This window comes from Thermobia domestica, chromosome 1 (assembly GCF_964235325.1).
Source record: "Thermobia domestica chromosome 1, izTheDome1.hap1.1, whole genome shotgun sequence".
Taxonomy (NCBI): Eukaryota; Metazoa; Arthropoda; class Insecta; order Zygentoma; family Lepismatidae; genus Thermobia; species Thermobia domestica.
Window position 1 is genome coordinate 94,870,103 of NC_137454.1, and position 14,519 is coordinate 94,884,621.

General features: G+C 37.0%; 1 protein-coding gene across 1 annotated transcript in view; it reads right to left on the minus strand.

The window, feature by feature from the left end:
- Positions 1-753: 753 nt before the first annotated feature.
- Positions 754-14,519, minus strand: part of LOC145687394 (putative ribosome-binding factor A, mitochondrial) — a 44,174-nt gene continuing 30,408 nt past the window's right edge. Inside the window, exons 5-6 of the mRNA XM_081760853.1 lie at positions 13,064-13,177; positions 754-3,768 (exon numbers count right to left, since the gene is read on the minus strand). Of these exons, the coding sequence (XP_081616979.1) occupies positions 3,448-3,768; positions 13,064-13,177 (435 nt within the window). The 3' untranslated portion in view covers positions 754-3,447. The remainder of the gene's footprint in view (positions 3,769-13,063; positions 13,178-14,519) is intronic.

The window sequence follows — 14,519 nt, forward strand, 5'->3', positions numbered from 1 at the left end:
TTCTAACTGCACAACACAGGAAACAACACATACCATCGGCAAAGGAGCACTGCCATTGCACCGTGGAAATAAGTTGCCTAGACAGATGAGTCATGTTTCACATTGGTACATGCCGATGGACGGGTACGGGTGCGTCACCAACCACACGAGACAATGGATCCCTCACGCCAGCAGGGAATTGTCCATGACGGTAGTGGTGGTATTCTCATCTCGCGCACGTTTACTTGATTTGAAATGGGTCCCCTAACAAGTGTGACACGGTTCCTCACAGTGAGCGTTACCGCGATCTTCTGGATGACCATGTCCTGTCATTTGTTCGGCTGCAACACCCGGATTGTTACCTGGTTTTTCAACAGGACAATGTGCCCACTGCTCTAGGATGGCAGCAGACTGGTTTGATGATCACTCCTCTAATCTGGCAACACTTCCCTGGCCATCACGGTTACCGGACTTCAATCCGATCGAACACATCTGGGACGTCATAGAGCGCCTTCGAGCTGTGGACATTCTTCCGACCAACTTGTGGGCTCTATGGGAGACTTTGCAGCCGATATGAATTGAGATGCCACAACAACACTTCAGGCGCCTCGTGCAATCCATGCCGCGGCGGGTAGCCACCGTCATCAGAGCGAAAGGTGATGGCACACGGTATTAGGTAGGTGTCTCTAATTCAACTGTGATCAGTGTATATCAAAACACTTGTTTCTTTCTTTTAACGTGAGGAAAAGGAGATACAAGGAAATACAAAAATGATTCAACTGTAAAATTTATTTATTTCTCGCACTGTCTGATTCTCAAATTGATCAGTTTCAACAAGACTCTTGATAATTTATTTTATATTATGAACCAAAAAACAAAATAATAATAATAATTCTATCAATCTTTTCTAGTTATTCTCAAATATACTTTCAACATAATATTCAACTTTTGAACTCGACTATACAAAAGTACTCCACATGAAAACAAACCTTTTTTCTTTCTGTCAAGCACTGTACACATACAACCTTCGAACTTTTAATACAATTGCTTTTAAACTTACTTGCTTTCAATTATTTGTATTTTATAAGCCAATTACATAAGTCTGACCGAAAGTTTCACAAAGACACAACTTTTATTTATTTTGCTTTGTGGTCGAGAAATGAGCTGAAAAATCCTCGCAATGAAGTGAAGTAAAAACTATTCAAATTTGTCATATCATCTGCTAACATTAGCAGATAACTATTTGAAACATCCTTATACAAACTGATTTCTCGCCTCCCACTGAAGGAGACATATTATAAGGAAAGTTATTAATAAATTTATACAAACTAGCAACTACTTACTCATTATAAGACCAGAAGTGTTACTTTTATGCTGTGCTTTTTTCTGGGAGTATGCAGTACCACTTCTTTTTATCGGAACTTTTACAGAAAATATTTAGTTATTCTTTTATTTTTGTACTTATGATTTTATTATTATTATTATTATTATTATTATTATTATTATTATTATTATTATTTAGAAGTCTGAAGGAAGCTATTGAAAGCATCTGCTTGAAGGATATGATTCTAATTTGCCTCCATGTGCTAAGATTTTAAATTTCAAATATTGGCGTTCTCCCGCTGGGACTGTCTCACTGAACACATTATGGTGGTCCGGAGTTCACCTTAACTATAGGTCAACGTCTCATATAGCCTTGGTGTCGGAAACAGGCGGTAAACTCGAAGCAACCAAGTATTCACCAGAAAATCCTGAGCTGGCATTTCATGGAACCAAAATTAAGAAAGCTAACACAAAAATTCCGCTTAAATTGAGGAGATACACTTCGTGGTTTATGTGAATATCTTCAGGAAAATAAAGCCCAGGACACGCTATATCCTTTAAATCACACTTGGGGCTCAATTCCAATACCGACCAGCGCATATCAAAGAGACCCTCTCAGATAACCTAGATGAAGTTACTGTAAGTTTTATCTTTGCTTGTGCGGACAACTTCTGCAGTGTTGTTATTGGAAGAGTAGGACCGCATCCCACTGGGTTTAACCTCACAAATATGTGGACTCATTGTTGCTGCCAGGTCATCATTTGTAATTGATACTAAAGTAACAAAGCAATCTGGAAATGACGACCAGAGTATATGTCAGGAGGTAATAACAAATTCATCGGCATTTTTTCTCCCAAGAAACAAAAACTGTTTTTATGTAAGCAGATAATCAGACTTTATATAACAACACTGAAAATTGTTACATTTGAAGTGAGAAAGTTATTAATTTAACAGCCCGACCTGTTATCCGAATTGTGTTCGTCTCAGTTGACAAAATGGTTGAAATTGAGATCCGCAACCAGTTAGTTGATTAATTATAACATTTGCTTTGCGAACACAATAACGATTAGTGGATAATAAAATTATTCAGAATCCATAATACTATTGTCCGAAAATTCACGAACAGAAGCATCTGGATAGCTGTACTAAATTTTTTCTTTATGGTGCTCCTTTTTATTATTACGTAATTGTATTTCTATTGACTGCCGCCTACGCTTGTCATATGTTTTAAATGCTTATTTTGATAAATCTGTTAGTCTATCGAAGTTTCACTGCATTTCTGTCAGATATTGATTTAGGATAACATGACCGCTTTTCAAGCAGTTTAACCCTAACCAATACGCACCCTAGCTTTGAGGTCATTATGTAGTTGATACCAAAAGTAACAAGTGATCTAGAGACGACGAGTTCAGATTAAAACTGTGGAAGTTTCTGTAATAACAAATTCATGTCTATTGACCTCAAATCTCAAAAGGATCCTACTGCTACAAGTAGTTAGGGACTTGCAGTACCTATATTGTTATTTTATGAAATATCTAGTCGTCAATATATACAAATGTTGCAAAACGTTATAATATATACTCGTACATTTTCTCTCCAATACGTGCTTCTTTAATCTAGGCACTCAGAGATATCCAGGAACATTATCTCAACATTTTCCCTCTCATTGCTAAGACTTTAGCTGTTATTCAGCTTAGAAAAACCGGTTTAGGTGAAATACCAAACCTATTGTGAGAACCGAAATGTCGGCTTTTCTGTTTTTCTGCAAATAAGTTTCTGTTTTTATTTTTTTTTAATGCCTATTTATAGTTTAACTGTATGTGTATGTATGTTTGTTGATTTTGAGATTGCCTGAATGTTCAAAGGAAAAAGAAAAATCCAGAAAATAATATTTATCCTAAATACTATAATTAATTGACATTTAGGATAAGTATTTTCTACAATTTTTCCTCAAACATTTAAGGACTCCCAAGAGTCAATTATCATACATGTTCACATAACTGAACTGAATGTTCATTGAAGTAATGGGTTTCAAAGCGTAACCCTACCTACTTTCCAACACATTCCGATCCATTAATAAATTTGTACCAACTACGTACATTTTAGTATATAGTACTCTGTAAGGAAATCCTAGAAACATAGTAGCTACCTAAATTTATAACTATCCCACTCTTCCTCGGTATTATCTTCCTCTTCGTTCCATTCATCATAATTTGCAAATTCCATCTTTCTTCGTTCCAGCTGTTCTTCAAGTAGATAATCTGTTTCCGGTTGATAATTCTTCAACAAGTTTCTTTTGGTTTGTTTTCTCTTCTGTAAGAATTTCACAAAATCAGCTTTTCGTTTCACAATTGCGGCATCATCTGCACTAGAGTCTATGTCGCTTCCAGAGTCCATTATATCTCTATGCTCTTCCATTGCTGCTTTACGATGTGCAGCTTGAGACTTTATCACACCAGTCTGGATCTATAAAACAAAAAGGAGAAAAAAAAAATCATAAGTGAATCGTCAGAAACTAACCAGTATCTATTGCTGAAATAAGCCTCTACCATTCAGTCTATAGAATAGAACTACCTATTTGTATGAGTGAACAATCTCCAGGTTTTATGACATGACATATGGTATATTCGATGTTTAATTCATACTGCCTGTCAGTTGAAATCAGTTTAGGATTTTAGAAAAAAAGTATAAGTTCGCCCTATTTATTTCAAGCTAAGATGTCAAATAAATTGGTTTATGGTTATAATTAAGGATTTTAAATGCTGCACCTTATTTTTTTCTATTAAAACGTCCAAATTAGCTTGTCTTGCAAAGAAAACATTAACTAAACATTCCTTATCTGCGTTTAGGTTGCATCTTTTTTTCTTCCATACTTTAGCTTCAGTGCAGTCCCGTTAGGCGAAAGCTACTGAATATGAATATGAAGTAAAGGAAAATAGCAAAACATCAAACTGGCCAATCACGGCCATCACCAATCGGTATATTTGAGTGCTTTTTTAAACAGAAATATTTATTTACTGATCAGAGATGCAGCCTCATTGAAAAATATTTCATTCATTGTGTTCTGGACCTTGTTTTACGTAGACTTGTTATAATACATGAGGGAATTTTGGGTCCTTATATATGACGTAATTAATTTTCGTACTATTTGTATAAATATTTACTTCTGAAATTTGCACCTTTCTTCCCCAAGATTTTGCACCTGAAATTCCTAGCTCAAATTATGATGAAGTATCTCTCTGTGACCTATGAGGCTTCCGTACTTATATAAGAAGTTAAATAGATAGTTATGAAAATAGTACAAACACCTTAACAAAACGTAACTAACCTAATTATTACAGCGTTAGAACACATGTAACCTATAACTCAGCTTTCATGCATCATAGAATTGAGGCACATAAGTTATGAATAGTTTGCAGAGGAATATTGAGACCATTCTTCATGCAGTGTAGCACTAAGCTATATCAGTGATGTTGGAGGAGGAAATCTGTACTAGAGACACTGCTTTAAAGTTGGACCATAGATGTCCACAATGTTCAAGCCGGGGATTCAGCAGATCAGAAGTTGATCCTGATGTTTCTGTAACCATGCATGAACAGTTCTAACTTGTATTGGCGCATTATTAAATTGGAAGACTGCATCATTAGTAGGGAACAATATCTGTACTATATGACGCACCTGATCACCTAAAATGTTAATCTAATCACTGACAGTAATGCATCCTTTAAAATTAATGATAGGACAAACGGAATACCATGAAATTGCAGCCAGTGACGTAGCAAATTTCCCCCCTCCGCCGCAGAGTAAAGACAAGGGATTGTAAAGCTAATGGTTATGGCGATAATAATAATACATACACTTTCTACCTACAGTTAATCTTGAATGTCGAAATGCCTTTTTTATGCAGCATTCTCGCGAGCAAAACTTCCACTAATGCATCCAGATTTAACTTGCGTGCTCTTTCTACTTCGATACTTATTACATTCAGAGATGACAAACGTTTCTCGATTATCGAACTGCGCACATGGTTCTTAATTCATTCAAATTTTGAGAAGGGCCGTTCTGCTGAAACCATTGTTACAGGAAGAGTTGTGCAAATTTTTTTATTGTTCCCAACTTCATATGTTTCGTATCATTTCGAAGTACACTACGGGTCATGAGTAACTGATGAGGGAATTCTGAAGGGAAGTCATTAGACTAGCTCACTACAAGTCTTGCTGGCATTAAATGGAATTTGTGAAGTTTCTGTTGAAACACGTTGTTCATTTTCTATGATCACTGAAAAATATCAAGAAATTCTCGAGTGGTTCTTCACAAAAACATCCCTTTCCTTCGCTTTTGTCGCTCTGTTAGGATACAAATTTACTAGACATATTCTACTGGGGGAAGAAGGCAGGGGAAAATCAGCCTACGATTTTTTAAAAAATGTAACACATCAGATATCATAATCAACTCTAGAAGTAATAATGCCAACCTATAGTGTGAATATCCTTCACGCACACAATCATAACTTTGTTTCTTGTATTTACTTGATATTACTTCTACGTCTTACCAACAAAAAAAGTTTTTCACTATGAGATACATGTCACGTGGTCACGCTTTCTACATATTATTGCCCACCTTCCCCTTATCATTCCATTTTCAAAATCTCTGACTCATCCTAGATATTATTGTTGAAAGTTGATTTTTTTTGCTGGTCTCAGCTGAGGAACAGGGATAGGGAAGAATATTTTCTTTCATCTGTCACTGATGACCTTCCTCAAAATAACTTCTTGGAGTAACAGACTCTACAACCATTAAGTTGAAAGTTAAGTTGGGGACACTTGCTGCTCATTTCTGAATTCCTCAACCTAGTAACCTTCTCAAATACTAGCAGTACATGTGTGCATAAAGCGACAGTCTTAGTCGCATTTGGGCCCCAAAAGGGATGAAAATCTGGGATAGAGAGAAACAAAAGGACTTTCTTCCGCGAAACTCTCGGTCAAAGTTCGACGTACGTGTCACCGACGATCCCCCACCCCCATTCCGAAAACAGGGAAGTTCTTGCGGCTTGCAAAATCACAATATACACACAAATAAACACAAACGTTTGCAAGTGAAATTATTTACTGAAAGTAAGGTTGAAGTTCTACTTGTAAATTATTCACTGCAACTATGGAAAATTCAAGATTGCTAATAAAACTCCAACTGATCAAAGTAGTATATATATTGCTTTGGTCAGTTGAAGTTCTACTTCTTTAAATCTTTATTCATCGCAAGACTTCGGGGCCTCCTATACCTCGGGATCCTCCTGAATTGAGGGGGCAACTGCTACGCCATCGATTGCAGTCCAGAGCCGCCGCTACTTTTAACGGCAGGCAGTCCAAATCATATATAGCAATACATAAACTATGCCTGCCGTTCAAAACAAGGAGAAAGATTATCATCAGCGGTCTGTGGTCTATCTTCACGGTACCACTTGTGTAGGTGATCATTTGTACCCTAAGATCGATCTTTTCTGGTTAACGACACAATTTTCCAACATGATAATGCACCGATTCACACTGTTGAAGCTGCTGAGGCGCGGTTTTACGAACATCAGAACGAGATACAACACCTTTTCTGGTTTTCCCAATTTGCAGACCTCAACATTACTGAACATCTATGGTCACTTTTGGAGTTCATACTCCTCAGCAGATATGTTTTTCCATTCTTGCTGACGGACTTAACGCAGCACTGTATGAGGAATAGTACAATATATATATATATATATATATATATATATATATATATATATATATATATATATATATTTTAAACCACATAGACTTACATTCCTTAATTCTACGAAGAATCGCATCTGCTCTGCAGGCTAACGGTGGTCCCATGCCATATTATTAACATGAGATGCACTTCCTTAACGTTTCTATTATTTTGATAACCATGAATATCTGTGTGTGGAGGATTTAAAATAAGTCCCATTTAAAGCGTGACAAAAAACGTGAGATGAAAACCACTTACGGAATTAAACTGACGAATGGTTACAGATATTAATTTGTGTACGTCAATATATTAATTAATATAATTGCCAGAATTTTCAATGAGAACTACAATCTTCAACCGCGATCAGTCTTAAGTAATCAACTTTTTTTTTTCAGTCACATTTCGTGGCGTCAATCATATTTGATAAACCCTATCGAAATATGATGCAAAAATTTTTCGATTTTTTATAAAGAGTAGACCATTTTCTTGATACACCCTTCTAACTTTTACACTAATGGAGAAAACACGCTGCAAGTGTGTACCATTGTTACATATTTTGTGATACCAGCAGGTTAACAGTGTTACCAACTCATTATTTTTTCAAATGTCACTACGTCAGGTTATTTCACATTTCAAATTTACATGTTAAACGCAAACTTACACCATTAGATCTGCTATTCAGTGTTGCAAACTAAGGATGCTATATATCACAAACATTCAAATTTTGGTGGCTTCTATAGAAGTAATAACGCAAATGAGACGGACTCGGCATTGCACATCCAAAGTATTCTAGTACCGAAATACAGATTTTGAATGAAGAGAAACAAAGATACAAGGGATTGGAAATTTGACTTTTTTTTCAGAAGCTTTTGTTTCGAAAAACTGCTTAGACAAGTACATCACCTAACTGCATAGATGGCTTTCAATGGATGTGAAAATCATAATGACGTTTACGACAACTTCATATGTCAAACAGTTTTGGATATAGTAAATATAATAATAGGAAAGTTTGCGACGCTGCTTAAAATTATGTAATTCGAGAACTTGTAATTACAACTACCAAAAGCATTACTGTAATGTTACAGAAGCAAAGAATATCAAGAAGTGATTTAAAACTTTTCACAAATGCGCCATTTTAAGCTGTGTTTAATACCTGGGAAGCGACAGAACTTTCTTATATAATAGCATGGCATATTTCTTTCGAAAGTTTTATTAAAACTATTTATTTTATACATTTCAAAATTCATCCAGATCTATGTTATTATTAATACTATACAGAGGTCGGTTTATTTATACTGAGCCGAAGTCAATGTGCAATTGTACCGCGTATGCGCAACCCATCGTCCTGAAATTGCCACGAGGCAGGCAACAGTATCTTATTAGTGACGCAGTAGGGCAGTGTGGTCGAGCGTGGTCGGATTAGTGTTTATTCCAGACATGTATTTTGCCCCCCCCCCCTCCCCGGAGGAGACCAAAGTAATAGGTCTATAATATAGGTCTAATAATAAATAGAATAGTGCCAGAAGTGCCCCTCCCCGGGAATCCTAAGTGTGCCCTCCCAGAACATTTTTTCTGAAAGAAACACTGAGTCGAATGTCTCTGAAACTGAACGGATTCTGATAGGGGCTCAATTGTGATCCTTTCCGACGCTAAGTTTACGGCATTGCTGAAATATGTAAAGTGCATAAATTTTCATACAGGTCGTGCCACTGTGAATCGTATTATACGAAAATATGCGCACAACGTTCTGGGCCTACTATACCGACGCGAGCAGCAAGAAATCGGCCTCCTGTGTGAAAAGGACCCCGCCGTTATTACGTGTGGTTCGGCGTATGCCGGGCTTCGAAAATCTCCCTATACAGTATGCAATGGCCAGCAAATTCCGCACATCGCTGGCGACAATCACTCGCGCTATTCACAGGCTTTTATGCCTTACGGTCGTTCGCAGGAGCAGTGTGCACGCCCTGAAACCGTGTCATGTGGGTAAGCCAAAAAGGAACTACAGGTGAACGTGATCTTGCGGATGACAGGTGGAAGTTTGTGGTTACTCTTGATGAGGCACGAATTTACCTCACAGATTGTGGTAAAGATCATGTCATTACACAGACCTGTTGATGCCAGAGCCTAAGCACGTTCTTTCGTCAGTGTGCAGTGTTCCCCCCAAAAGAGTTCATGATTGGGACGGTTTCTTGTATCGGAAACTCCGTCTCCGAAAAGTGCAATAAAACGTCAAAATCAATGCTGCATACTACCAGACTCATGTCCTGACTGAAATGTACCATCATGAAATTCTAGCATTGTATGGACAAGACGTGAACCAGGTTCAAATACACCATAGCAAGGCATCCAGCCACACGGTGGAAACATCACTGGAATTCTACCGTCGTATGGAACCGGAAACTAGAATTTCGGCAATTCCCTTCTCTGACATCCATGTCAAAAGTCTCGATGGACTATTGTGCTTTCGGACTGCTTAAGCGGCGCCTGTCCCATCGTCGAGTCAGCCCCGTCTAGGCCTGTGGAAAGTCTGTAAAGAGGAGTAAGATAATACCCATGGATCCAGTTGCAACGCAGTTTTCTGCAATGGAAATTCCAATGCCGGGTAATAGTCAGTAGAGGTGGCTTGCAGATTCAACAAAACTGGTAGTGGAAAACCGGAATTTCCTAGGTAAGTGGCATATTCAAATTCGGCTCAATATAGAAGAACCAATCTCTGTATGTTAACTAATAATATTAGAGTAATATTAGAATACACTATATAAAAATTAATTTTCTTCCATTTTAAAACTGTATAAAACATGAACTGCACCTAGCAACAGCGGCCGGAGGTTCATTTTGTATTATTTTCTATCTTCTTTGATTCTCTCTCCTCCGCAAGGTCGAAACGCGTAAGCTTCGGAATATCTCCGGAGACAAAGAAAAATATGAACTGCAGATTGGCTGATGATAAGCCCAAAACTTATTTTTCCTCTCCATTAACTGTTAAGACTTCATTGATGCTTGGTAAACACTTCGCGAAGATAACTATATATATTGTTTGAATCATATTGCAGATAACAACATACAGAAGTTCCAGACAATCTGTCTTTGCTATTTGCAAGAAGGGAGAGTGTTCCCAATTAGTGTGTTTCTTCTACGCAAGTAGTTTGGAACTTAATATGATTTAATTGAGAAAATAAGTTGAATCTATTAATAGTGTAATCAGTGGCGGATGTAGAGGGGATGCCTCCTTGAAGGGAAAATATAACTTTTTTGTGTTATTTCAACGAGACGAGACGAGACGGCAAAAGTGTATTTTGTTTCAATATATTAGCCCAATAATCTGCTCTCGCTTTATTGTTAGTACAAACAAATTAATATTCCCATGTGTTACATCACGCAATATTTTGTGCCCCTTCCAAGTCTTCCATCCGTTTGCGCAAAAATGAAGAAATATAAACCTTCCTGGCAAGAGGTGGATTTAGAAGGGGGCACGCCCCCTACCTTTGTGTTTTTTTTTTCAACAAGATGAGACGATAAAAATATTTTTCCTGTCAATACATTAGAAGAATAATCTAATTTCATTCTATTATGGCATTAGTGCAAACTATTTTACCAACTAATACAGCGGGTAATATTTTGCTTCACCTTCAATCCTATCATCTTTTGTGCAAGAATAAAGAGGTATAAACCTTCCGTGACCCTGTAGCAGATCCAGGGGGGGGGGGTGCGCATCCCTCAGGGGAAAATACAAATATATTTTTTGTGTATGTTCGTCCGCTTTTCCAACAAGACAAGTTTTTTCTTTTTTTTTCTTTTTTCCTTCTGTCAAAACATTAGACGAATACTCTGCTCTCAGTTTCTTGTTAGTACAAATAAGCTAATATCCTGAAATCTTACAGCGGATAATATTTTGCACCACCCTCCGGTTAGTACAAATAAGCTAATATCCTGAAATCTTACAGCGGATAATATTTTGCACCACCCTCCGGTTAGTACAAATAAGCTAATATCCTGAAATGTTACAGCGGATAATATTTTGCACCACCCTTTGAACTTTCCATCCTTTTGTGCTAGAACAAGAGATATTACCATTCCAAGGTCGAAGGTCTAGCTTGTTGAAAAAATAAGAATTATTCAAGGCAGTTTGTGTGATGATCAGGCCCGCAATCTCGACATCAAAATAAACATTACCTTTTTCAGACTGGCCACAGATGTATTTTTAAGTAAAGGGCAGCGACTTCAATTTGAATTATACGGAGACATCAAGCAAGCTATAGAATGGAAGTTACAATACAGTAAATTATGGGGGAAAAAAGGCAATTTTCTCCAGTTACCTGATTTCAAAATTTCTGACAGCGCTTGTGTTTCAGTAGGACCACGTACTTAAACACCTCAATACATTCCCTCCATACAGCTGAACAGGCTTCTTTCCAGAAAATTTTCGCCGGAGGGGCAAAATCCAAGTGTGAAGAGACTAACTGGGACAGTTTTTGCTAACGGACGTGCCCTACACAACAGTGATATATAATTGCAATTTACTTTAGCTTGGGAACCCCTAGGTTGTATGCTTGAAAGAGTCACTGTAGTTCATGCTTGTCTCGTATTATTTATTTATAGAGCAGAAGTTATGAGGAAAAAAGAAACACATCCATGTGAAATACACATACTGTATTTTATTCTTGACGTCATATAAAAATACAACTTATTTTCATTCCATTTCTTGTCTTGAATTTTTTTAAAACGTTGAAAACTAATTCTCCATGAGTATACTATAGTGTATTTTTTTTTCTTTTATAGTATAACGAAATTAAACATGTTTGTTAATAAGCGATATATTTAAAAAACATATCAAACAAATGGATTTATTGTTCTGTAGAAATATAAACTGTAGGGGATACAGCACCCCACCATTATATAAATATTATATATAGCGTGTATATGAAGGAAAATATCCCAGATTTCCCCCCCCCCAAGACAGTTCGTCCCACTAGACAAACTGCAACATATTTTACCAAAACACATTTGGTGAGGTCAAAATATAGAACGGCTGTCACACTGGATGAGGCCTACATTTATCTCATGCGTAATGGTAACAATGGTAATTACCTGCCACGGCACATATTCCAAGGGAAGTACCGAGCATTACCGCCAGTGCCGAGAAAGTTTCCCGTATGTAATCATGATTGTCGTCCGACAAATTACGAGAAGTTGAAGGTACGTAAGATAAATAGAAACAGCAAAATGGATGCTGCCTACTTTCAGGAATCCATTATGACCCTAATTTAATCCTTGTTTGTAGGGAAGGAACAAGAACCAGTGAAAATCTATATTGACAAATTTTGATCATCCATCTGGTTTTATCACAACATGAATTTCCTGTAAAAAGCCTCGATGCTAGCCCAATGGATTTCCGCTCATTTGGACTGTTACGAAGATATTTACAACATATCCTCACTGAGCCCTACGGAAAACATGCAGGGAGGAACGGAATGGAATTCCTATGCCTGTGCTCCATTAGTTTGTTGCACTGAGAAGTACAATGTCAGGCGATAGTCCATAAAGCTGGTGGTCCGATACAGCTCAACCAGTTATACGGGCACGGCTTTTCATAGGGTAAGTACGCTTTAAAAATTGGTTAGATATAACCAACCAATCTTCTGTATACTGCTGAATAAAAATAAATAAATAACAAAAACAGACACAAAGATGATGTGTACAATCTTACCTGATGTGAACACTGTGAATGTGTACCACTGATTCATGAACAGAATTATTTGAAGAAGGCAACTAAAGGAATAAATCTTATAAAGAAAATTTCGCACGCAAAACTGCTTTTTCTGGTTCTAAAGTGGTTACGAGTGATTTCCTCGCTGATTTAAGATTCCTCCCCTCCAAACACTTACACATACACAGACACATAAAGCAACATAATCTAAACGTAATGAAAGTTATGTTTTCGGTATACACTGTGAGTTAGCTTAACAATTTGAAGTTGTTTTCGAACTTTTATGCATTTAACAACACGACAGAAACTCACATGACTCATGATTTTGGCATGATCAAGGCCTAACACGTCCATTCTCATGGGTGGGAGAGGATCCTCCTCGTCTTCTGATTCATCGCCGCTGTTTCTCTGTCGCAGAACATTCTCCTGAAAAATAACAATTTATTTTATATATAGGCCTATATTTAAATTTATTATCAAAACATTTTGCCTATTGAGGTACTTTTAGAATACTTTTAGTTGTACTACCCAATATTCAAGATGTTTATTGCTCACAATGATCATATTCAAGCAAAATTACCGATTAAATCATACTAATTCAAGCCAAATAAAATCAGTTTTTCCATGCCTAACTAACTATATAATAATAATAATAATACCACCACCATCGATGCGGAAACAAAAGCTCCGTTCCTGAAGTCTCATCTCATCTGTTCAACTGACAGTGTTATCAAGTACAGGCCTCATTCATTTTCTGATTCAGAGATTGACACAGAATATCACTCTTATACCATCACTACATCTTGGGCAACGTTACTTCTCAATGCTTTGAGTGTTTCAATCTTTTAATCCTTATCGAGACCAAGATTCTACACACAAGTGGAGAGCTAAGTAGTAATATTTCTCTAACCTGCTAATGCACCTTTGAAGCTTTATTTATTTATTATTATTATTATTATTATTACTATTTATTTTTCCAATTTTAAATTTGAAGAACGTCGACTACTTGAATTCATTTTAGTCTTTTTCTCAAAATACTTGAAATTTTTAGAATTCGCGTCTTATGTATTTGTTTTGTTGGTGCATATATATATTGTTTGTATTATTATAAGAGAATAATGTCTGGCTAATTAGTAAACGAAGTGCAGTCCGAGGAACTTTGACGAATATAATCTATTTCTCTAATTGTCTGAAAGAAGTGCAGCGATTCAGCTTACGCAAGAATTGTAGTTTGTATTACCGACAGCTAAATCTTCACAACTGGAAGGAGGAGAGAGAGCCTCCAGACTCCAAATGGATCAAAGAAATACGTATGTAAAATTCAGATATAAGGTAGGAACTTTCCAAATTATCGTAATTGTTACAGCTGTTATCATTATCCTATTACTCTTTTTTGGTAGAGGGGACCGTAGTGGTTCAGTGGTAGAGCGTTCAACTCTGGCAAGCAGTTCCTGGTTCGATCCCAGCTTGCGCCAAGTGAACTTTGTGATGGACAAACACCGTGTGCGTATGTTTCCTCGGGGTTCTCCCGTTTCCTCCCACTTTCTTCATTCCATCATTTCATTCATTTATCATCATCACCGTCTCCTTTAGCCTAGCCGGCATAACTGTGGGACGTAAAACTCCAAAATTTCATTTCATCTTTTTCTTTTATGGTAGACCTATACACATACTGTCTCCAATCCGAATAACAGTCAGACAACCTAAAACTTTGAAGTTCAACTCATAGAAGTAATTATCCAATTCGAATGTAATTCGGGAAGTTGCA